The sequence below is a fragment of the Pristis pectinata genome, chromosome 21, assembly GCF_009764475.1.
Source record: "Pristis pectinata isolate sPriPec2 chromosome 21, sPriPec2.1.pri, whole genome shotgun sequence".
Lineage (NCBI taxonomy): Eukaryota > Metazoa > Chordata > Chondrichthyes > Rhinopristiformes > Pristidae > Pristis > Pristis pectinata.
This window is the reverse complement of record NC_067425.1, coordinates 12,146,178-12,172,230: the sequence shown is the minus strand read 5'-3', so window position 1 is coordinate 12,172,230 and position 26,053 is coordinate 12,146,178. Positions and strand designations below refer to the sequence as shown.

Here is a 26,053-nt window from a genome sequence, read left to right as displayed (position 1 = left end):
GATCAGGGATATTGGCATATATCCCTGGGCTATACTTAGATCAGAAATTCCATGGACAGAGTAAATTAGGATTCAGCAGGTATGCCTTTATTTGGACTCAACTGTACAGGATTAAGATGTCAATGGAGCTGATGTGAAACAAAGAAATTTATACAGATTTTTTTTGGCTAGATACAGAAAAGTTAGAAAGAAAATGATTAAAATGAATCCAAGTCTATTTTCAGCACAGATATGATAATTATTCACGCATTAAGGATAGAATGGTTCAGAATATTTTGCATCTTCATTAGTGAGTAGTAGAAATTTATTTTAGCAAAAGTTCCATTGATAAGACAGATTTTTAATTGGAATAAAACCATGTTACTATTCAGAATTCAACATATGATTGTCTCAGGATACTATTTTGATATTAACATAACTAAAATCTTTGCTATTTGTGTTGGCTTTAAATAATTGCTAATGCAAAATGTAAAGCTGCTAACAGTGTATTCTTGTGATAAGTATGGAAAACATAGTTCAAGACTGCTAAAACTTCCTACAAGTAATTGTTTATCTCACCAAAAATGTATTCAGGCTCAATTGCACAAGAATGTAGGAGAGTAGGCTTATATTCAGACTAAAACTCAGTCCCTTAAAACACTTCCTAGACATTTGAGTGAGATCACAAGACAATACACTGGAAATCAATAATATTTATTGCCTCTTAAAATCACAGATACCTCAAGTGAGAATCAATTATAAAATAACAAAGGAAATCATCAATGAATGCAAGTTTCTTGCTCTACTCAGATCACAACATTTATTTTTAATTTCAAGGGTTAGCCTCTAATTTTAATCCTTCATGCATTCAAAACTAAATTAAGCCTGCTTCCACACAGTAACAATTGTTTGCTAATTTCTCACCTATTCTGAGAACCTTTACACAATAGGTATCATTTTTTAAAATTGTAAATACCTAACTCCCTGCCCATTGCCAATTCTCTTTCTCCTGCACTTGTTGCTCATTTTAAAATATTTTGAAATTCCGGCCTCAAACTGATCCATCAGGAAATGAATTTGATAAATGCAGTGGACCTTTTTAAAGTTTACACATTATTTACATTTAGTCAATATGAGGTGTCACTTAAGCTCAGCAGCAAAGTCAAACCAAAATCAAGTGCTGCTCTTTTAATTCAATCGTTTTGGTTCTGTAAGCTTGCTTGTTCACCAATAGTCATACATGATCAAAAAAACAAAGTGCAATTCAACTTCACAGTAATGTCAAGGTGGTACTTAATCTAAAGTTTACACACAGTGCAATGCAGGGATTGGGGGAGGGGGGGTGGTTGCTCAGTACAAATGGGATCTACTAGCACAAAATTATCATAACAGGTTGAAGTAAGATGTTTTTCTAACATATCAGGTACTACATGTACCTTTTATTATCCTTAGGCATACAAAGATTGGACTCTAAATGGTCCCTTTCTTTACAGGAATGTTTTGATTCTTAAGGCTCATAATTGCTTTGTATAATGTCAATAAACATTGTGAATTATTCAAGACCACATAAAGCAACACTGGTCAGGTTGCTATACCACAGTTATTAGATCATTCTGGCACTGGGACCACTCTTGTTTTTTTTAAAAAAGCAGTATTTTCACAAAACTGCTATGCTTGGATCTAATGACACAATGCTTATAAATAATTCACTTCTTCAATTTCAAGCTCAAGTGAAAAAGCCTTTAGTATAGTCTGGCAGATTCACAATTCTCAAGTGTCAGAGGAAGATAAGAGTAGAAATACAATTATATTCAGATCCAATTCTATACTGTTTCCCACTTTTCTTCCATTTGTAATATAATAGTATGAGAAAAAGAATTATTCTACCAGTCCTCAGCACGGCAATGACCAACTGCCATTGTTTCCTTAATTCAGCTGGCCACTTTCTATTAACCAGTTGTTCTTTTAGCTGGGTTTTAAAAATGTTATTGGAATCAAGAAATTACCATGAATATTTTATTTTATAATGTATGATAGATGATTTCTCATAGATCTGTTCATGAGGGTAGAACAATAATAGAAGGCAATGCACAACTTTCTTTTGCAGCTGAAGCTGGGGCTGTGTGTAACTTAATGACAAGAAGGATTTAATCCTGCACCCTTTTTGTGTCCATTAAAGAAAAAATAATGGATCAATTAACTGTTAGTCTAGCTTTCTTGTAATTTTTGTTATACAAAAACTTAACATTGTGTCAATTTGATGAAGATATGTTCCTTTGGTGGGAAATGCCTCCTTTTGCTTATACTTTTGTTTGAAGTGTGGTGTAGAATTTTACCTGTGTGACAGTTTGATGCCCCGCATGTGTGGATGCATCCACAAAGTTCAAAGCATCTTTATTCTGAAACAAGCTAAAAGTCATTCAATTCAATTTCTGACTACATCTGCAAGTGCAAACCATTTAAAAACTAAACCATTAGATTACTGGATTGATCTTGTCTGGTTGGTTAATAAAAATTTAGTCTCATCTTTGATAGACTGATTGTATACTACTAACTTCATTTTGAAAAATAAAGACTAGATCTCTGCAATGTTAAGTATGAGTTTCCTTATTCACAAAGAATTCACAATGCAGATTTGTAAGTGTTTTTGTTCTGTATCAAAAACAACATGGCAAGAATTTTAAGAAACAAACAGCTATTGCATCAAGAAAAATGCAACATAGTCAGCTCCCGATAATTCAGCTATCTTTGAGTTATTCAGTAATTTCAAATAAGTGATATAAATAATAATACCATTTTAGAATTTTGATATAGATGTACTTACCAGATAATTTAAATAGATTGTACTGTCATAATATCAATCTATAACAATAATACTATTTGTACATCGTTGAGCTAGTCTTTAATTATATTTACAAGATATTCCATAATAAACACACTTGCAGTTACATTCAAGGTCTAAACCTGAGCAGAATTATACAAGCCTGTCATCCTGCCACACATGATACCACTGAAGGCCTGAAAATATGCAAGTCACATGGAGGCACATCAGTTAAATTTGGTTCAGGCTAAACAACACCACTTTTAATCTGCAGTTCTCCAAATAATGCTGTTTTAAATCTACAAATAATAGTTTTTAATCTACAGTTCTTCAAATAACTTTTAATCTACTGTTCTCCAAATATGACTACATTTAATTTACAGTTTTCTTCTTAATTTCCTCTGAAAACCTTATCCTTCATCAGCCAAGATACCCAGATTAGAGACAATACTGTTTTCTTCACTAATAAACATCCAGTTCAATGTTCAAGCATTAACAACAACGTTTAGATCAAAGTTTACACCATTATTTCCCCACTCAGTGTGGCTCCCTGGCCCTACCCTCCATCCACTGCACTTTAAAAAATACTACTGAAAACACAGCGATATTTTACTACCTCGGGGCTAACCAGTAGTTTGTGACATTTGTGTCCTTAATGATCTATGTTAAAATTCAAAAGCTACCGAAGGTAGTCCAATGGCCCATATGGAAACTCATTTATCATCAGTGGAGGCATGATGACTGGAAACAATATCAAAAGGGCACATATTAATATAAATCCAGTTATTTGGCTTTGAGAAAAGTGTCAAGAATATAAATGGGGCAGTTTTACACAACATGCTGATCCTTCATCAACAGGGAAAGACGACTTAAAATAATATAATTACATTGGTAAAGACCAATAATAGGGAGAATGCGATCTATGGATCTGAGAGACATTCTTCAATTGGAAGAGGAAATCATGGGCAAGATTAGCTGTCCATTAACTGTGAGTTACCATGAAACATAATAAGTGGTTGCATGAGGCCCTTTGAACCTGCTTGGCCAGTCAATGGCTGATCTGATTGTTGGCCTCAATTCCACTATCTTGCTTGACCCTCATCACTCTCAATTGCCCTGTAGTACAACAGATCTATCTCAGCCTTGAATATACATAATGCCTCAGCATTCAAAGCTCTCTAGGGTAAAGAACATCAAAGATTCATAAATCTCAAAGAAATTCTGATTCATTTTAATCTTAAATGTGAAATCCTTTATCCATAGATTATGCCCTCTTGTTCTAGATTCTTAGACTAGGGGAAAACATCCTCAAAACATACAACCCTGTCAAGCCCCTCAGTATCATGTCTTTGAATAAGACCATCTCTCATTTTTCCAGTCTCTAGGGAATATAGTTTAATCAACTCAATACTTCCTCAGAGGAAGTATACCTTTTAAATAAGACCAAAACTTCATGCAGTAGAGGAGATGAGGCCTCACCAAAGCGCTGTACAATTGAAGCAAGACATCCTTGCTTCCATTCCCCTTGCAATATATGTGAACATTCCATATGCCTAGTTACTTCTGCACCTACACACTAATTTTGTGTTTCTTGTACAAGTATACCTAGATTCCTCTCCTTTTCTTTCTACCAAAGGGGCAAACTTCACATTTCCCCAAATTACACTCCATTTATCTCTTTTTGCTCACTCACTTAACCCGCTGCCTTGGGAAAACAGCTAACTTGATCAAGGACCCCTCCCACCCTGGTCATTCTCACTTCTCCCATCCAGTAGAAGATACAAAAGCCTGAGAGCACAAACCACCGGACTCAAGGACGGCTTCTATCCCGCAGTTATCAGACTCTTGAACAGACTTCACATATGCTAAAAGATGAACTCTTGATCTCCCAATCTACTTCTTCATGGCCCTTGCACTTTATTTGTCTACCTGCACAGCACTGCCTCTGTAACTGCAACACTAAATTCTGCATTCCATTTTCTTTTTACTACCTTGATGTAATTACGTATGGCATGATCTGTCTGGATGGCACGCAAAACAGAAGCTTTTCACTGTATCTCGGTACATGTGACAATAATAAACCAATACCCCTTTGCTGACTTATTGCATTCTCCTCACCAATTATTTGACAATGTAGATTGAAATCAGTGTAAAATTAAGACCACTATTCCTCATTCTCAGTCAGGAAAGGAAAGAGATATACAAAATAGGGTCATTCATATATATAGTCTCTCCCAATTATTTTGTACAGTGAATAATGACCAAGGTTTTCAGCAAAAACACAGCCACAGCAAGTTGTTGGTTCTCATTCACTGACTAACAAAAGCAATAAGAGCCAGAGCACAAAGAGCAAAATATAATACTGTTAAAAATAATGCAGCACTGCGAGCTACATAAATATCCACTTCTGCTCTCTTGCTATCAATTACAGAAGCTTTATTATTTCCCAAATACTGAAGTATCTTTTTGTTATCAACCTTGTTGCCTATCAACTTGCATAAAATTCACTATTTTAATATTCTGGCATTTGTACATGCCATTCTATGATGTCCAAATCAAGACATTCGCCTCGCTGCTTCTGCTTCAACTCTACTGGATTGGATTCATATGTTAGCTATGATGCATCTAAATCCAGGAGGTTCAAACATTAACAAACTAGGAGAACAAGGACAGATTAAATTACATCCTTCTAATACAAAGTGGTTTAAAGTGAAATGAATCCTGTGTAACAAGACTCAGTATCTCAATGTCTTGCTTACATGGATACTTCAAACTTGGCTCTTCTGAACACATGGACACCTGTTAATATTTTAATGGCACATGTGGCAAACAGCATTGCCTTTGCCTGTTGCATATCCTTGTATCCTTCACATCTTCCATAATTAACTCTCCCTTACCGCAACAGCTACATCACCACCATCTATCAATGAACAACAACTGCCTTTCATACCCTTACCCCTTCCAGTTTTCATCATAGTTTTCCATTCTGCTGTTTCCTAATGCAAGATATTTAAATTATTTACATGATTTGCATGCATAACCCATTTCTATTCAGTCTCGAGGTGGTGGTGGTGGTGGTGACCTATCTTCCTGAATCACATTGCTGTGAGATACTAATTTACCTTCAAGTAGCTATATCCTGAGATCCTGCTTCTTAGACCTCGAAACTTCAGTCAGAGAAAGCATCCTCTCAGCATCTAACCTCTCAATCACTCTCAGAGTCTTGTATTCCAAGAGATCACCTGCCATGCTTTTTAAACCCTATGAGAATAGGCCCATCTTACTCAATCTCTGCTCTTAGGACACCCCTTCAACATCAAACATTCACATCAACTCTCCACCACCCCACATTCTACCACTCACCTACACAATAGGGGCAATTTACACTGGCCAAATAACCTACCAACCTGCACGTTTTTAAAATGTGGGAGGAAACTGGGGCACTCAGAGGAAAACTATGCAGTCACAGGTAGAATGTGCAAACTCTAGGCAGACGGCACTGGAGGTCAGGATTGAACTGTGAGCCAGCAGTGTTATTACTGCGCCATTGTGCCGCCTTAGATGGGTTAATGGGAATGTGGGGAGAATAAAATGGGATTAGCATAGGATTAGTGTAAATGTGTTCTTGACGTTTGGTGTAGTCTCAGTGGCTGAAGGGCCTGTTTCCATGCTATATCACTCTATGACTCAGAATACTGATGAAAAAGTAAAACAAAATTCTGGCAACTATAGATTTATCCAAATAGAAAAATACTCTACTATCTAAGGGGATAAATCCTAAAAGGAAGGGAAATAAAATAATTTAACAGGTTTGTGCTTTGGCTCAAGCTATGGAAATGGCCAACAAAAATAGAACAAGTTTAACATTTTTTTTATATAAAATTTGACTTTTTCAGGAAGAAGAGAATGTAGTTAAATCGACTTAAATATTTACTCCTTCCGAGAAAAGTGTACTGTGATTGAAATGCATAACATTTCAATGCAATTACTTGTAAAGGCTTCTTCAACAGCACTGTCTAAATTCACCAACTCTACCACCCGAAAGAATATGAGTACTGGGCAGATAGGAATACCACAATCTATAAGTCACACTGCTCTAGAAATACATTCCTTCATTGTTGGAGCAGAACATTGAACTTTATTTCACGAACTTCACTACACAGACAATAGCATTTCAAGGCAGTCGAACTCCCACAGCCTTCATGAGGGCTTTTAAGATGGCCCACTAGTACAACCTTGGCAGCAATGACCAAATCCCTTGAATGTGAAAAATTGTGCAAAAGAGACAACATCTTATCATAGAAAATAAATGGATATGTGCTACATCCAAAGAATGAAACTAGCAGAGGGGACATGAAGAATAATAACATGATGCACTTAGAGGCCATATCCTCACTGATCAACTGTAAATTAAAGAGCAAAAAGAAAGACTACACCTAATGGATTTGCTTCAATTGGCAGTACAACACTTTTGCAATTGGAAATAAAAAACTACACTTGTCAAGAGCTTTACAGTTGCAAAGAAGTTTAGTTTTTTGTTCAGAAATCTTGATGAGGTGTGAAAGTCTACAGAAAGGGACATCACCAAGACCAAAAAAACTAATTTCCAGGTAGATCCTAAATTAACCACAATAAGAAGTAAGTAATCTAAATGAGTAATTTGGCAGTTCAATCTTATGGATTTCAAGTCTGCTCTAGATAAAAATAAAACATCTTTTACAGCCTTAGAAAGGAAGCCTGTTGACAGGTTGGCCTAGTCTGCTTGTGACTCCAATTCCAATGGCTAACCCTTTGTTGCCTTTTAAAGTGACCTTGGAAGCTACCTAATTGCATCTTGCTTTCTTGGGGGAAAATAGAGATGTTAAGAAATTCTGTCCCTAAGGGCAATATCCATAACATACAAATGAATAAGCAACAGAAACTGAGGTGGCTGGATAAGACAAAGATCAGATTGCTTTATTTCCCAGTTCCTGAAAGGTTCATGCCACACATGGTGGTGTTGAAGCCAATGCAACCAGGGTTCTAGATTGCATCCACAAAAACAATTTAATATAAAAAATCTGCTTCTGGCTGGAGGAAATGAACATCTCTTTGAAGGGATCGTATTTAATCTGTTTCGCTCCTTTGCTTGGTACATGGCTCATGGCAGTCCATGCATTGATAAACTCAGTATCGCAATTATATGCAATAGATTAAAAGGACCAGTTGGTCTTTTCTTGTTTATCATGTTTGATACAACAAATGGAGATGAAGATTAATATTTATAATAAATCATAAATTAATTGACAATGACTCTCAAAAAATTACAATAGCTCATAATTCCTTTTACCTGCCTGAATTCCTGATTCTGACTAGTAAACCTGTGGAATTAACTGGCATTAAACAAGTCTGAAGTTCTTCTCTTCTTTGATTGACTTCTTGTTGATTGCATGTCATTTTTTAACTGAAGAGAAAGATGTTTGACCTCTGGTTCTCCACCAGTTTTCCCACATGATTGGCCAATTAAGCTGCCACCCAACTTTCTAAATGTGGAGTCTGTCTGCAAACTTCCTGGAGCAAACATCCCAAACTAGTAGCTTTGCTTTTTATTTCAATAAAATGCAGAAAATGATAACAGCATTTATACTGCAGGGGTTGAAATGCAGAAGGTATGTAATAGAAAAACGCAGTTTCAACCAGAAGTGTACAACATCATCTGATGTCTAATTTTGTTACACAAATCTTCTTGAGGCATTTTTGAGTTGGTTATAAGGACAAATATCTGTAGGGATTCATGCTGGTTTCTCTCTTTGATTTTTAAATGCTGGCATTTTCTAACCACCTCTCCAATTATTTATTCTGCTCACCTGCTCTTTCCTAACAGAGATGACCTTCAACAAGTGCTGCTCCGTAACCCAAGCTTCTCAAGTTATAATAAACTGTACAGCTGCAGGTCTGTTGTTGACAACCATTGATTGGAGAGACTACACATGCAGCTTTTAGATTCATATGTGTCAGGCAATGGGAGATGCACATGTACCAATGAGGAAAGAGAGAGGGAGAGATGTGTGGTGAGGGGAGGATGAGAGAGAGAGCGAGATGAGGAAAAATTGCTTCATGCAAAGGGCTGTAATTTTTTTGTAGTTTTCTACTTCAGAAGTCTGTGGACATTGTCTAAGTATATTCAAAACTAAAACAGATAGATCAATGGACACAAATTGAATCAGAGGACATGGGGATCAGGCAGGAAAATGGACAAGGCACAAGGTTAGCCATAACATACTGAATGACAGAGGATGCTCTATTCCTGCTCCCACATCTTATGTTATTGTGGGTAGAAAAGGTCCATGGTTAACAAATGCTTCAAGTTTCCTGCAAATGAAATGCATGACATAGCAATTATAAACAAATGAGTAAGCAAATTGCAGCCAAAAGCAAAGACTGTAAATACTAGAAATCTGAAAATTCTTGGCAGGTCAGGCAGCATCTGCACCAAGACAGAGTTAATTATTTCAGGTTGATAACCTTTCATCAGAAGCAGGAAAAACTAGAAATCAAAGATGTTTTAAATTTTAGAGAGGTGGAGAATACAAAGGAAGCATCTATGATAAGGTGGTAAAGGCTTGTTAATCACAGCTGTCTGTCTGGGAGCGATGTTAATAGATGACTGAGGACAGACGAAAGAAGGAAGACACAATCCTGGAATTGAGATACAAAGCACTACAGTTGCTGTAAATCTGGAATATAAGTAGATTAAGCAGCATCTGTGAGAAAAACTGAGTTATCATTACAGGTTGATGACCTTTCCTCAGAACTGCCAATTCTGATACAAACTGGCTGGTTACCTGAAAATGTTGAGTTCAGTGTTGAGTTCTGAGACCTGCAATGTGCCTGGACTGAAGATGAAATGCTGTTTCTCAGGCTTATGTCAAATTTTATTGCAACAGCATTAATCGGTCAAAATGGGAATAGAATGGGGAATTAAAGTAAAAGGCAACCAGAAACTTGCAGATTGAACAGAGGTGTTCTGCAAAACATTCAGCCAATCTGAATTTGGTTTCTCCAGTGCAGACAATCTCAAATTGTGATCATCGAATGCAATGTACTAAATTAGAAGAACATTTAAATCCTCTGGTTGAATGGTTGTTGATGGAGATGGAAAGGTGAACCAAGGAATCATTAAGTGAATGGTTCCTTAATAATGCTGAAAAGGGAGGGGAGAGGAAGATGGGCCTCGTGTAGCATCTTATTGAAGGTGGTGGAAACTACACAGGTGGTTCTCATGGCACTATTCCATGCAACCACAAGAGACGCAAGACTAGCCCTTTATCTTTCCACTATCCTGTGACGCAAATACACTTTCCATGTGAAGCAGAAAGTAATTTAGTATAGTGCACTCAGTGCTCAGAATGTGGTCTCCTCCATAATGAGTAAACTATATATTTATTGGGTGACTACTTGGCAGAGCACCTCTGGTCAGTTTGCAAAGTTGAAGCAGAGCTTCCAGTTGCCTGTCACTTTAACTCTGCATCTCACTCCCACTCTGACCCTTGTGTCTGTGGCCTCTTACACAGTTGCATTGACTTAACATAAACCTGAGGAATAGCATCTCATCCTCTGATGGGCACATGATGGCCCTCAATGACTCAACACTGAATTTAACAACTCAGATAACCAGCCTTTTCAGTTTGTATCTGAACTAGGCAATTCTGATCAAAGATCACCAATCTGTAACATTAACTTAGTTTTTCCCTCTCCACAGATGCTACCTGCCTTGCCAGGTAATTCCAAGATGCTCTTTTATTTTAGATTTCCTGCAACTGCAATATTTCACAATTACAGCATTCTTTTATTTTCCTCTCACTAATGTCCTTCTATACCTGTTTCTTCCAGACAGATCAAATGTGATTCACCATCCTCTCTCTGCCAGCATCAACTCATCATGTCATTCGGTCTCTCAGTCTCCTCTCTATCATTCCTTTTGTTCTTTCCAACCCTCCCTCTTCTCTACAACAAAATACATTCAATAACGAAATTTTCCTAATTCTGATGAGAGGTCATTAACCTGAGCTTAACACAGATATTGCCTGACTTGTGTGTATTTACAGCATTTTTTGTTTTTAAAGCAAAGTCTAGCACTAGCTGGACTAAACAAAGTGAATGAGAAAAATGTTGATGAACAAACCTCATTAGCGATTCTCCAACACAGAAATCTGCACATTTTTTTTCCAAATGGCCAAGTGTACAGTATTATACAAGCATAACATTGGAGCTATTACAAAGTACAAAAAATATCCAAAGAAAAGCTTACACTGATGCACTACATCCAACAAAAGGGTACGAATTTAAGCTCAACTTTAAACTGTAGCATACAGAACAGTATAGATATTTTTGCATTATGTTTAACATACTGCAAGAAACAACTGAACTGATTTTCATACTCTCATCAGAATTACAATTTTCAAAAGCTACTTGATTGACTTTCAAAAGAAATGCCTTCCATTTCTATTTTAAAAGCTTTTTTTTAAATAACTGATTAAAAGTAGTTCTATTCATTGGAAAGTATTGAGGCTCTCCATCTTAACAGTACTTCCGGCTACAAGATCTTGGCTCCAAACTTCTTTGGTCACTACATTAAACGTTTGCTTTTAGCTTCTAAACAAAAGTTAAAGTTCATTTAATAAAACCAAATATTGCTTCAGGATAACATAAAGACCAGTCCATGCAACAAACACTTAAAAGGGCCCGTTAAATTAAACACTGCTGAATATTAGCAAAATAGTGTTAAAAGAAAATCAAGCAGAAACATTATCAAGCTGCCACAATTGAACTATTATGATGGGTTAACACTTTACCTGCGACTACAATACAGATAAATTATGATATTGAGGCACTTTTGGAGTCATCAGCAAGGTGTAGAAGATAAATCGTCCCACCATAGCTGGCTTTTATTTCGGTATTCAAATACAAATCTACGAATGATGTGGCTCCATCTTTTAAAACTGTTCAACTGGAGATCAGCTGTCCAATGCAAGAGGCAGAAACTACGACACTGAGCTGCATTTGCACAAATCCAAGCACCAGTCTAGCAATAACTCTGGAGTGCTGGAATGTCATCTTCAGTTCATCTCCCCATCAGTGTATTTTAAGAAAGGATTTTCTTTCTAAAAAATGATCCCATTTAAACGAAGAGCATGCATTTGAACAATCAACATCATCATGCCCTCAGGTCATTATAAAGCCAATTAATTATGTTTTTTTAATGTAGTTTTGTAGCTGATTTATATGTACCATGGTCCCACAACACCAACTGAATAAGTGCCCAATTGTTAGTATCCAAACAGTTTTTTGTGGCACCACCATAGGATAAACATTACAATGCAATGAATACATACATTGTATTCAGTTTTACCAAATGCAGTGACAACAGCCCAGGGCTTGAAAATCTACTTGATTACAGCTAAAGCTGCATTTCAGATCTCTCCAAAATATCTTAAAGTAAATAATACTTTAAAGTAAACATTAACAACTGCAATAATTGTGATAGGTCCACATACAAGTATAACTTAGCCGCAGTGCATCTTCGACATGAATTGTAAATTGAAAAAAATGTTGACATGTAAATTGAAAAAAAGTTGAAGAACTCTTCAATACACTGCACTTACTAATTTAGTACTTTGCCAATATAGTCCCATGATAAAATATTTTCCACTTTGCACCCTGAAAGAAAACAGTTGCGATTTCCATGGGCATTAGAGGGCACTTGACAGGCATTGCTCCCAGATCAGTCTCTTAACCGTGACCAATTATTTGAAAAATTATTTGTCTTTGTTCAGCCTAATTTCTGGCTCTCTCTCTGATTCTTTAAATGTCACATACAATTGGTACAGATGCACACCACCTCTTAATATGTACTGCCATTACTGGCACTCATTAAACTTAGTCTGGTATGTCAGTGTTGTATGGATAGATTGTTAAATGGACAATATTTAATTTTGGGACATTATTTATGCCATCCACGAGTAAATGAAGAATAATTATTTGGACTATGAAGGAGAAACATGTTGTATTCTGTTTTTAAAATGACTTCTCTTCTGGACATTCATTAAGTCAGTCAATTGACCTGGAAATCCTCTCCAAATCACCAATTACTATTTTCATTTTTTTTTGAGGAGGCATTTTTGTTCATAGAATTATTTATATGTTACTGGTGCATTCATCCCCTTTGTCTTGCTATCAGTTGAAGAAACTACAGATAATTATTTTAATGCTGTCCTATACTTAAGCATGGCAAACTCAGGTTGTGCACAAACATTAACATCTCAAATGAAGTCTAAAGTGCTTTACCAAGTCAAATTTTTGAAACCATCTTTAAATGGTTTTCCATAAATAAAAACATTGTTTATCTTCAATAATGGTGCTCCTTCACAATTATTAAAGGAATCATTTGTAACCTTGTAAGAAAATTGCAGTTAAAACTAGGCACCACGTTAAGGCACCATGTTCTTTTTTGTACAAGCAATTGCTATTGAATATGGTGCTAAAATGAAATAGAAACTTAAATTTGAAATGGCAGTCCAAAAGGTGGTAATAAAATAACCGACTAACAATTGCCATCCAACTTGACTAATTGTCACTCTCTCTGGGATTATAACGAATGACCTGAAAATGTAGATGTCGAGCAACATTTGTGCCATTCCACATACTGATTGAATACTGTTACACTCCTGATGGGAAAATATAATGCAGTAACAATGTTGGCACAACAATACATTGATGACAATAGAGTAAAAATAGGTACATCAAAACAATTACTTGGTGATATCTCTAAATCAAGGGCATCAGTTGGATTTTTCCACTGTGTTTAACACCACTGCAAACAGTGGCACTCAGTACAATTCCCAACAGTGATGATTATACAGAATGGACAGCTACGTATGTAAATGGTAATTCACTGGTGCGGTATTATAGAAAGGTAACTGCAGTATGCAATTGATTTGGATGTATTTACCAGATCAATCGAACCATTTCCTCACCTGTAACAGGAGGTGGCTGACCAATGACAGGTGGCAAATCCAGCGAGCTGTCTGACAATACATGCTTCAGATCACCACCAACCTCAGCTGACTTCATGTCAAACTGAGCAGATAAGGCATCTTCTGAGTCCTCTTTACCAATACTGCTCCCACCAATAGAAGGAAGGTCCAAAGATTTCACAGAAGCAGAGTCCTCTTTTGCTTGCTTAAAAGCAGAAAGTTTATCCATGAAAGCCTTATCGGAGGTGCCAAATGTAAGGGGCAACTTGGTAACTGGAAAGTCATCGTCATTCTTCCCTTGTGAAAGAGAGGTGCTGTCTTTTTGCTCCTCAAAGCCCATCACAGACCCTTCCTCAGGTAACTGTTTAAGACATCATACTTGTCTACAGTGGAGGCTGGAGGCTGTTCTGCTATGCCAAGTGAGGCATCAAAAGATGTTGTGAAGCCATCATTCTTCTCCTGCCTGAATACACTGTACTTATCATTTGACTTTTGTTCAGAGGATCCAGTAGTGCCAAAAGCAATAAAATCTGCAAATTCATCCTGACCCCATTCCCCACCTGTAGTAGTACTGGATGCAATGCCAAAAAGACTGAAGTCTCCAAAGTCATCAACTCCGCCAACAGTCCTGCTACTAGATGAGGAAAAAGTACCGGATGAGAGTGATGATGGCAATGATGGTGCAACACACACAGATGATGTAATGGATGATGTCACAGAAACTGATGGAAATGATACAGATTTGTTCTCTCCAGAAGAACTGACAGAGTTAAAAAGGTCTGTGAGACTGAAAGTGTCTTTAGGTTGCGTTACAGGTTGTAGTTGTGGAAGAAATGGCACAGGAGGAAAAGCCGTTGTGAATGTCTTTGCTTGCTCTGAAGAGTCTACTGGTGAAATGCTGTCTGCAGTTTTGAAGTCTGTGAATCCATCATCATTTCCCGGTGACTTGAATTCTGCAAAGCCCTCCCCTGCAAACATAAATCTTTTCAGTGACAAAATACCAGCAGTTAAGAATGGAATTCTATGTTTCACTTTTCACAGCACACAAGCACAAGCATTTCCAAGTTAACTAAGACCAAAGCACCAACCCATACCAAGCATGCAGTGCCAAGTAAAATCCTACTTTGAACATACCACCACTTAATTTCTCATTGTAGGGAAGAGGGATGATCACCGAACCAAATTTAAATACCCAAATGACCCAAATTAGGGCCATTTTGTAAATCTGGAAAAAAGAAAGTGAGAGTTTTAACCCAGCTATGATGGGCAAGAGTCCGGATAGTCCCATGGCACATATGGCATTTTGCTACTTTCTATTCAGTCCACGCACAAAATGAAGGCACATGGTCTGATTGGCAAAAGTTGGTCTTTTCAAGAAAAAGATTCATTTAAATGTGTTTTTTTTTTCATTTTATTACCTGGACATGTTATAAGGACCCTTTTAAACAGCCTTTTGGAGGGAATCAAAAAAGTTACATTCTTAACCAATCCACACAACTGTATTTCAGAACAAGCATCAACTCCCTAGGCCCAGTCAACTGAATTTCACTTTCTCTCCCACTTTTCTCACCATGGCAACAATAACTTGTGTCTGTATAGTAGCTTTCAGTTGTAATTTTCCAGGAGTTTTGCATTAAAAAGTTTGCCATTGAATCATAAAATAGTCAAGTTGAGAGATTTAGGAAGGGAATTCCAGAGTTTAGGGTCCTGGCAGCTAAAGGCACAGCTGCCAATGGTAGGGCAATTGCAGTAGAGGATGTGGAGGAAGCAAGAAACATTGGAGTGTGGATATCTTGGCAGAAGTTACAGAGATTGTGAGGGAAAAGGCCATCATGGGTTTATTACACAAAGAATGGGAACTTTAAAAGTGAGGCATTGAATGACCAGGGATTCGAAAACACAGCTGTGATAGCTGAAAAGGAGTAAGGATATGGATAGAACTCAGGATCACCTTGCTTATGTAGATTAACACTTAAGCTTTCAGTTCAAAATATACCTTTCATGCAAGATGATAATTCTTCTTTAAAAACCATTTATATTAGAGACTATTAAATAGTGAAATAAAAATACAAAAGTCCTGCCACAGCTTTTCATCAGTTCTCTTTCTAAAAACCACAGTTGTTTGGTTCCAGATTTTAATGAAATGATAAAACTAATGAAAATATCAAAACCTAGATTTCCCCCTTCATTCAAATAGATATATCCAGCATGGATCGCTGCATAGTGAAACGGATTTTGTCCCCCCTCCCCCCCTCCCCAGCCAACTGCAATCCCCTAGTGCTACCTTGTCTGATATTCACTAAGTGAACCTGTGACCCTTCTCAACACTAGTTCCGTGATTCACCAGAATACTGCTGAAGTATCGAGGTGGTTGCAGTCACACATTGTCAATGGGCGATGACCCCATGTCCAATAAAAACTGGGTTGAGGGTAAAAATAGAAACTACTTTAAAAGTACCAGATCTCTGAACGTCCATCTTTGCTAAATTCAGAGTGCATTTATTATTCCTGCTAGTAATTCTTTGGGCCCATAACATATCAACTAGTTTATCTTAATTTTTAAAAAGTTGCAATAGTCAGGTTGGAAACAAATCACAACCTGGGGCTATTTCAGTTCAGATTAATTAATTGTCCAATGCTCCCTTCCAAAAAAATGTCCATCTATTTCAGGTTTTCTTTCCTCAAAGAGTATGTGGTTAATGTGATTATAGAGAAGTAATCAGTCATTTACTTGTGTTTGAATGTGTCATCCTCATTAATCACCAATTGAAAAAGATAAATTAGGCAACCTTTTCTCTGGTCTTTGATAGAAAGTTGGAAGCCAGACAGAGAGAAACGTAATAGAATTTTGTAAAATTCAGTCCAAGGTTGTTCTTTTCTTTCTGGACAGGAGCATTTCAGTTCTGCATCTTTTCTCCTCCCTCCCTGATTTCATGGTCAATGCAGAGAAGGCGGTAAGAGAACAACATGATAAGGAACATGTTGTTTATTGTGGAGACGAAAGAAAGACTGCAGATGCTGGAAATCTGAAGCAACACACAAAATACTGGAGGAACTTAGCCGGTCAGGCAGCATCTATGGAGGGAAATAAACAGTTGACGCTTCAGGTTGAGACTCTTCGTCAGGACAGGGAAGAGGGGAGAAGTCAGTATAAGAGGGCAGGAGGAGGGGGTGGAGCAAGAGCTGGCAGGTGATAAGTGAATCCAAATGAGAGGGGGAAGACAGACAACTGGGGGAGAGGGAGAGTGGGAATGATGCAAGAAGCTGGGAGGTGATAGGTGGAAAGGCGGAGTTGTTCATTGTTTTTTTTCAGACCATTATCTGGCATAGTGCTTTGGAATATCAATAACATACTCCATTTCCCTCAATTTCCTTTCAAAACAAAGCTGGCAAGCAGAAACCTTATAGCAAATTTAACTGCAATGAGAAATAAATGCACAAATAAAAAAATTCAAATATAAAGAGAACTGCCTAATCAACTAACATCTATGCAACATTCTGCATTTTACCAGTTCATTCAATATATTTTCACTTGTTTGTGACTCTGCATCATCTTAAACCAACTTGGTTTCTTGTGACCAGGTGAGTATCTCTTTGCAACCTGGTCACTGCAACGAACACAGAGGCTTCTAGATTGATCTCAATGTTGGTTACAATCTGGACCATCCTGTAAACAAACTCGATGAGGCATGAACTTGGAGAAGAACTACTGCAGAAAGGAATTGTAGAGTGACAAGCAAGTCTACAAACTTAAAGTACATAATTCACAATTTACACTCAGCTTACTCTTGGGATAAAAGGAATAGCTTTAGCTATTACATGCAAGGGTGGTTATACGTCGTGCGCAATGTCTACTCACCTGAGGATTTGCTCTCTGTGCTCTGACCAAGCTCCCGAAACACACTGTATTTATCACCAAAATCTAAAAAAGTTCAAAAATAGTCATTTTTTTCCCTCAGCTACAGAACAATAGTTCTATTCTGAAAACAGTAAAACTTTCACTCTTCTCACAGTTCTGAAGAAGGTTCGCTGATCCCAAACCTTTGACTGGTTTCTCTTTCTGCGGATGCTGCTTGACTGGTTGAGTTCTTCTAGCATTTCTGTTTTTGCTTGAGACTCCAGCATCTGCAGTTTTACTTGTTGTCCATTTGTAATCTCTCAACAGTTACACGATAGGCTTCAATTTATTTTTCTTAACAAAATGAGTAATTTCACATTTTCCCATATATTTAATTTGCCAGATCTCTGCCCACTCACTCAACCTATCTCTATGCCTTTGTAGCCTCCTTATGTTCTTTTCACAGCTTGCTTTTCTAACTTTTTTGTCATCAGCAAACATAGCAACTATACCAGATACCAACTATACTCCGTTTCCTGTTAGTCAGCTAATCTTTTACCCACACCAATATGTTATCTCCTACATAACTTTTTATCTTCCACAATAATTTCTGATGCAGCACCTTATTAAATGCCTTTTGGAAATGTAAGTATAGATAATCCATAGTACATTACTTCTTTGAGAAACTTCAATAAATTGGCCAAACAAGATATTATATTCAAAAATCAACAGTGACCTTACCTTGAACTTTTCTAAGTGCTAAATAATACCTTCTAACATGTTCCCTTTGACAGATGTTAAGCAAACAGGCCTGTAGTTTTCTGCTTTCTGTTCTCCTCCCTGAATAAAGGGGTTACATAACTCTTTTCCAGTCCAATAGAACCTTTTCCAAATCTAGTGAAGTTTGCAAAATTAAAATCAATACATCAAATCTCTCATTAGCCATTTCTAGGATGAAGTCCATCAGGACTTGGAAACTTGTCAGCCCGAGGTATCACTTCCCTCATGATAGTAATTTTCCCCGAGTTTCTCTCTCCCTTCCAATATTTGATTTATAGCTACTTCCATAGAAATTCCAACGATCCAAGTCTACATTTCCAGCTAACTTTGCCTTGTACTCTAATTTTTCCTTCCTTATTAATCTTTTAGCCATTCTTGCTGTTTTTAAGATTTGATCCAATCTTCTGATCTGCCAGCAATTATATGCTTCTTAAGGATGATACTATTTTTAACTTTAAGTTTGATACTATCTCCATTCCATATGTAGATTAAAATCCCTCCTGATTACCTCCATACCTTACTGACAAGCTCCCGTTATTTCTACTTTTATTTTCTGCTCTGATGTGGGTCTGTACACAAGCATCTTCCTGACTTTTATTATTTCTCATCTCCATCAAACTCTTTTCCTGAACTTGGGTCATCCTGCTCTTTTGCACTAAGACCATCATTAATTAACAGAGTCACTCTACCACCTCTTCCTTGCTCCTTCTCCTTCCTAAATGTCACGTAGCTTTTAATATTCAGGTCCCTATCTGTTTCGTCCCATCTTGGTTATTATTTCCAGATCATATTTATTTCTTTTTATGCTCTTGGCTCATCTGGTTTGTTTCAAATGCCACATGCAGTCAGATACATTTTGTCTTTATTATTGCAAACACTAGCCTTCTATATGCTGGTTTACTTTTAGACTTGTACTCTCGATCCCTTGGACATTCTCTCCTCTCTCCTCTTCCATCAGGTAGAAGATACAGGAGCCTGAGGGCACGTATCACCAAACTTAATGATAGCTTCTACCCCACTGTGATAAGACTATTGAACAGTTCCCTTATACAATGAGATGGACTATGACCTCATGATCTACCTTGTTGTGACCTCACACCTTATTGCACTGCACTTTCTCTGTAGCTGTGACACTTTACTCTGTACTGTTATTGCTTTTACCTGTACTACATCAATGCACTCTGTACTGACTCAATGTAACTGCACTGTGTAATGAATTGAACCTGTATGATCGGTTTGTAAGACAAGCTTTTCACTGAACTTCAGTACAATTGACAATAATAAACCAATACATTTCCTATATTAATATATTTCTCTCTCAGCTTGTCTCTACTCTTTGGTTTTCTGTTATTTTCCAACTTTGACCTCTTGCCTCCTCTATTTCAATTTAAATCATCTCTATACCCCTAGTTATCTGGGTCACTGCAGTACAGGTCCCAGCATGGTTCAGGTGTAGACCAGCTTAATGGTTCAGCTCCCATTTTTCCCATTACAGATGTCAGCATCCCAAGAATCTGAACTGACTTTGAACAGACCAGGCTCTTGAGCCACATGTTCTTTTCCCTAACCTTATTTGCCCCATGCCTATTTGCACGTGGCTCAAGTAAAAGTAGAGATTAGGTTGGAGACTCTGCTTCCTGATTTGGTTTCTAGATGTTCGTGAGCAGCTAGTTCATGATGCATTACTTTACGTGAATGGCCAAATTTAACAAAAAAGTAGAACAGCAATCAGGTCACAATAGGTAGGTACTAGTTCAATTTCTTTCCCTATCTCCTTGTTAGATATCACATTTACCAGACACATCTCAAATGCTTTTTGGCAAACAAATTGGTTAGGTGGCAGAATGACCTGGAACACTGAGCAGGGAAAACAAGGCATTGCCCATTCCAAAAGGAAATGAAAGAATGGAATTTATTAAATAACATGGAGATACAAGAGACTGCAGATGCTGGAAAATGGAGCAAAAAACTGTTGGAAGAACTCCTGATGCAGGGTCTTGATCCAAAACATTGATCATTACCTTCATGACCTACTGAGTTCCTCCAGCAATTATATCATATGGAATAACAAAAGCTGAGTAGCCTTTAACTGGCATTTCCTGACAAGTCAAATTGAAATTTGAGACTAGAAGTATTTAGCAAATGTATTCACATACACAACAGCATACTTCCTTTTGATTTAAAAAAATCTTTGATGTGCATTGCAACTTAATTTATAAATAAATAGATAAGTGCATGTTACTTTATATATATCTGTATTCGCAGTAATTTGTGAGTAGAATTCCATTTATTATATTTTTTCCAATGCTCAGAATAAAAATGCAGATATCCCTTAAGGTAGTCTTTTATACCTGCAAATGATGAACTTTCTGCAGGTTTGTCTTCTGTCAAGTCTTTAAAGACTGCATATTTATCCACTGAAGACGATGCAGAGGTTCCTGAAATTGGCGTCAGTAAAGTATGTGCACTGAAAGACAGAATTCATATAAAACTATTTCAACATCACTGTTCACAAACCTACGGTGGAAGAACTGCCACAATTGTTTTATTTTTCTGCAGTGTTAAAAAACAAAACCAATAGTCTCTCCAGTTAAGGCATGTAGATTTCATCTAGAAGTACCCAAGTGGTCATTTTAAATCCATAACATTTTAAAAGATGCCCCCTTTCACTTACACAAAGACTGCACTCCAGAAAGCAACATCATCCTACCATCCTCTGACAGTCAAGGGATAAGCAAATATATAAGCTCTGAATAATGGCAGTAAGAAAACCAGCAACATTTGCTCATGCGAGAGAAGAGACTACCTTAAAATATCAGATGTTCGTGTATAATTTTACACAATATAGTCTACATATTAATGGGTGTTATTACTTAGATGATACAATTGAAAAGCTACTTTCTCACAAGTAATGACCATTACCTATTATTTATGATTGTTAGTTCATTGCTAGCACAGATTCCACAAGTGACTATACACATCTGACAAGAGGATGACAAATCCTACTTTAAAAAAGGAACAAAGGAAGATCCCCTATCCTGACCCAGATCAATAGTCATTAATCACAACAACAATTATTTTGGAATTTGGTTCAATAATTGAGATTTCATATCAAATTATGAACACCATTAGTTTCCATGAATAGAAATCTGGCTAATTCCTTTGCAGGGTGTATGGTTGACATGGCCAGTATTAATGCCCACCCTCAATTGCCTTCAAGAAGCTATTGTAAATTGCCTATTTGAACCACTGATGCCCTTGTGGAGGTGGCCTTCTCACAGTGTTGCTTCATAGTGAGTTCAGTACTTTGCCCCAGGAAAGGAGGATGAATAGCAAAATATTTTAACTTCAAGATGACACATAACTTAAGAGGGGAATATCCAGGTGTAGCTTTTCTATACACCACTGTTCTTCTACGTGGTAGAGTTTTCAGCTTTTGAATGTGCTGAAAGAGACTCTCAGGTTGCTGTGTGCATTGAGTCACAGTGCAAATGGTGGAGGGAAGAGGCATTCAGGATGAAGGAGTGTGTACAAATTTGACAATTGCTTTGTCCCGAATGGTGTAGAGCTTCTCGTGTGTTGTTGGAACTGCACTTATCCAGGCAAATGGACAGCATTCTATCACACGCCAGACATATACTGCAGATGGTGTTAATACTTTGGGGAATTACCACAGAGCAACCAAACTCTAATTTGATGTAGCTAATGTATTAATATGAGTGTTCTAGTTAACTTTCTGATCAACAGTTTTCCTCAGCACTTTTACGATGGACTTAAGTGACTGAATGCCTAACGAGGTGGTTAGATTCTCACTGATTTTGGAAATGTTCATTGCCAAGCAGTTGTACAGAACAGAGCAATGATCTGTTCTGTTATCTGCAGGGTTGTAACAGAATGGAAGTCCGCACAATCAGCAACAAACAATCCTATTTTTGTCTAAGACAAGGTTGTTGAAGAAATTGGAGATTATTTGACCCAGGATGGTACCCTGAGAAACTCCTACATGAAAGTCATGGGGATGAAACGATTGGCCTTCCACAACCACACAAGTTGTGTTTGTGTTAAGAAAGACTCTAGGAAATGAAAACATTTCTTCCTTGATTCTCAGTGACTTCAATGTTTCAAGGGATTCCTTGGTTCTATCATTAGTCAAATGTAGCCTTTGTGTTAAGGGCTCTTTTTGCCACCTCACACAATTACAATGGATCGCTTGAAGGCCACCACTTAGTTCTTCTTAACATAAAATCTACTGTTTCTACATTGCATTTTAATACATCTTTAAATATCTTCACCTCGTTGATCATCATGATTTAGTTCTGATTCTACAAAGACAACCTTATTAAGTTTTGGCAAGTGCATAACATTCATTTTGAGAATGAATATTATTATTAGCAAACACTGCTCTCTATGGCTCTCAATTTATCAATAGGTTTAGGTTTCTGAAAACAGGTTTTCAACAAGACTGCTGGTATAATTGTTGAAGAAGTCAAAGTAGAGAAGAAATGAGTGTAGGATATCCATGACAATAATTCAAACCTGACTGCAGTTTGTGAGCTTGATGCTTTTGATAAAGTTCCAGATGCTTCACCCTTGAATCCCTTGAATGAATCATCAGTTGCATTAAGCTTGGGAGCCTCCTGAAAATCCTGGAAGTCATCATCATCAGATTTTGCAGCCTAGATAAAGGAAAGGTTTTAATCTTGTGATATGTTTAATCTTAACAATAATGTTTCGTCTCTGCTAATATATTGCACTTTTTTTTAAAACACACAACTTGAACTTTATTCACTTGACCTACACTGCCAAAATTATCACACTGCAACTTTATGCCTTATATGTCCTTCAGCCAAACAAATAACCACAAACAACATTTAAAACGTCCCTTTGAAGCATCATTAATGAATCCTCACAAGATTTCTGACTTGAACACATTTATTATGACACAGGAGAAGACCATGCAGCCCATCAAGTTCATACTGGTTGCCAGTAGAGAAATCCCATCAATCACAACCTTCCACATCTTGTAGACCTGCAACTCGGTGCCTCTCACAGGACTTCAACTTCCCCTTTTGATTCTTTTAGCCAATTAATCTATCAGCGCATCTTTGGGATGTAGGAGGAAATTGAGAGACCCAAAAAAAGATCTGCACAGTTATGGGAGAATATGCCATAAGACCATAAGATATAGGAACAGAATTAGGCCATTCAGCCCATTGAGTCTGCTCTGCCATTTAATCATGGTTGATTCTTTTCCCGACCCCATTCTCCCACCTTCTCCCTGTAACCCTTAAACACTGTTACCAATCTTACCAATCAAGTACCCATCAATCGCTGCCTTAATGACTTGGTCTCCACAGCCCTCTGTGGCAGTGAATTCTACTGATTCACCATCCTCTGGCTGAAGAAATTCCTCATCTCAGTTTTAAAGGGACATCCCTTTACTCTGAGGCTGTGCCCTCAGATCTTACAGATTCTATACAGACAACAGCCAAGGTCAGAATTGAATATGGGTCGCTGGAGATGCGAGGCAGCTGCATTAACTGCTGCATCACCACCCAGAATGCAGAGACTAGAGACTGCAGCACTGACATCCAGGAAGATAATCCTTATATTGAACAAAACTACAGCATCTGCATAGAAATCAGTTTCTATTTTAGATTTCCAGCACCTACAAAATTCTGCCTTTGAACCTTAATAACTAAGTACAAGCCACTAATCCATACAATTCTTATAACTGATGGGTCTCTATTTTTAATGGGAAAGTCTAACAATTCCTACTAGTACAATCAACAGTTTTTATCTGATCTGTTAACAGGTCTAGTAACTATTTCTAATTTCTATTCAAAAATGCATGTATTAAAAGGGTTTAAACAAAAACATTAGCATAAGAATTTTGATTTGCTTAGACTACATACAACACTGAGTCAATCTACTCCATGACTAACTTGGAATTATTATTCTGCAAGAGCATCACCAATCATTAAAAAGTTTTGCAACTCAAAATATAAAAATAAATTCAATAAAGTAAAAATGGATCATAAAATGTGGTGGTAGAGAAAAAGAGAGCAAGATCAATGAGGATCCTCAAACCCTGTTCACTATCCAATAAGAGAAAGTGGAGGTAAATGTGAACATGAATAGGATACTGACATATTACCATGAGGATGGGATGGTCCTGCATCAGGATCAAACTTACTGTCTCCTGTTCACACAGTTAAATGTGGACTTAGGCTAGGTTCTGGATGGTTGATGGTGCCTTAAGAACTATATCCAACACGAGGTCAAAAATGATAAGAGAGAACTTCCAAACTGTTGAGAGTTGGATTGACTGGGAGTTGGATTGCTGAATGCTAACCTGAAGTCATCAACCAGCTCATGGAGCTCCATCAATGCTCTATTTTGCACAACATCACAAATTGGAAATAATGCAGGAGTTGGTATATAATCAATTAGCACCATGGAGAGAAGATCCTCATTATTCAATCAGGCAATGGCTGGATGGTGCTTCTCATTACATCTTTCTCATTGACGATTATAAGAATGCAGGTTCATCTTTTTGCTATTTTTGCAGAGTATCTTTGCAAATGTATTTTCGAATCAGCCGGCTGACTATTAAAAGATATTAAAACCCCTTCCCTTTAATTAGATATCTCTGGTGCATTGCATTAGAGAGGTAATTGTTTTATGAATGAGAAAGCACCATGCAGACATGGAGTGTATAGGTGCTGTTAATGCTGTGATAACAGAAGGTGGCAGCTGATAGTCTTAGTACTATTTTTTGATTGTTAATAATTTATTGTACTTCCATATCTAACTCTCAATCACAGAAGTACCATGTGCTTTGGTTAATATTTTGTTCTACATCATGAACTTACTGTTTTAATAATACTGTTACCTGGCTGGCAGGAAAAGATGCCACAAAACTACTGGAAACTGGGACTGTGCTGCCACCCACTGGTGCAGGAAGATCCATTCCTACCATAGACTGGCCTGCTTGAACAGACAGACTTGCACTTGGACCGGATGGCACCGAAATCATGGGCTGCTGTGGAACTGAAGTCGGTAAAGTCATCGGCAACGCACTTAACGTAGGAATAGGAGCAGATGAAAACTGGTTGAGATTTTCAAGATTCAATGCAGGAATGCCCCTCTGGAAAAAAAAACACTGACTATTACAATGTAGAATCAAAAGCACATACAGATGTTAACCAATTTATATGTTAGCTACCCTATAATCAACCAAGAAATATGAAGTTTCGGATTATATTGACTTACTTATTGAACACGATATTTTACACACCTAAGGGTACTATTAATTTGACAACCCAATGTTTGTAAATACCCTCTGTCAATTGAGGCTTCTGTCAGCGATTTTCTGTATTACAATGTTATATTTTTAAAAGGAAAACCTGTTATTTTCTGGGTTTTTTTTTGCATGTTATTGATAAAGTTTAAACACCATCAGAAATTGGGATTATAAATGCTCTGGGAGGTGGGAGAAAATCCACAAGCTTCATTATACATGCGTTCAACAAAGTCTTTAAACAATCTCAATAACATATTCATAAGGTGCTGGTAGTCAGTTCTGAGATACTTAAGATTCTTTCGAACTCCTCAATC

At 37.2% G+C, this 26,053-nt stretch overlaps 1 protein-coding gene across 1 annotated transcript in view; it reads right to left on the bottom strand.

Moving 5' to 3' along the window:
- synrg (synergin, gamma) overlaps positions 1–26,053 on the bottom strand; it is an 89,347-nt gene that overhangs the window by 31,676 nt on the left and 31,618 nt on the right. The window contains 6 exon segments of the mRNA XM_052035267.1: positions 13,816–14,184; positions 14,187–14,783; positions 17,675–17,737; positions 20,785–20,900; positions 22,970–23,109; positions 25,329–25,583. Of these exon segments, the coding sequence (XP_051891227.1) occupies positions 13,816–14,184; positions 14,187–14,783; positions 17,675–17,737; positions 20,785–20,900; positions 22,970–23,109; positions 25,329–25,583 (1,540 nt within the window).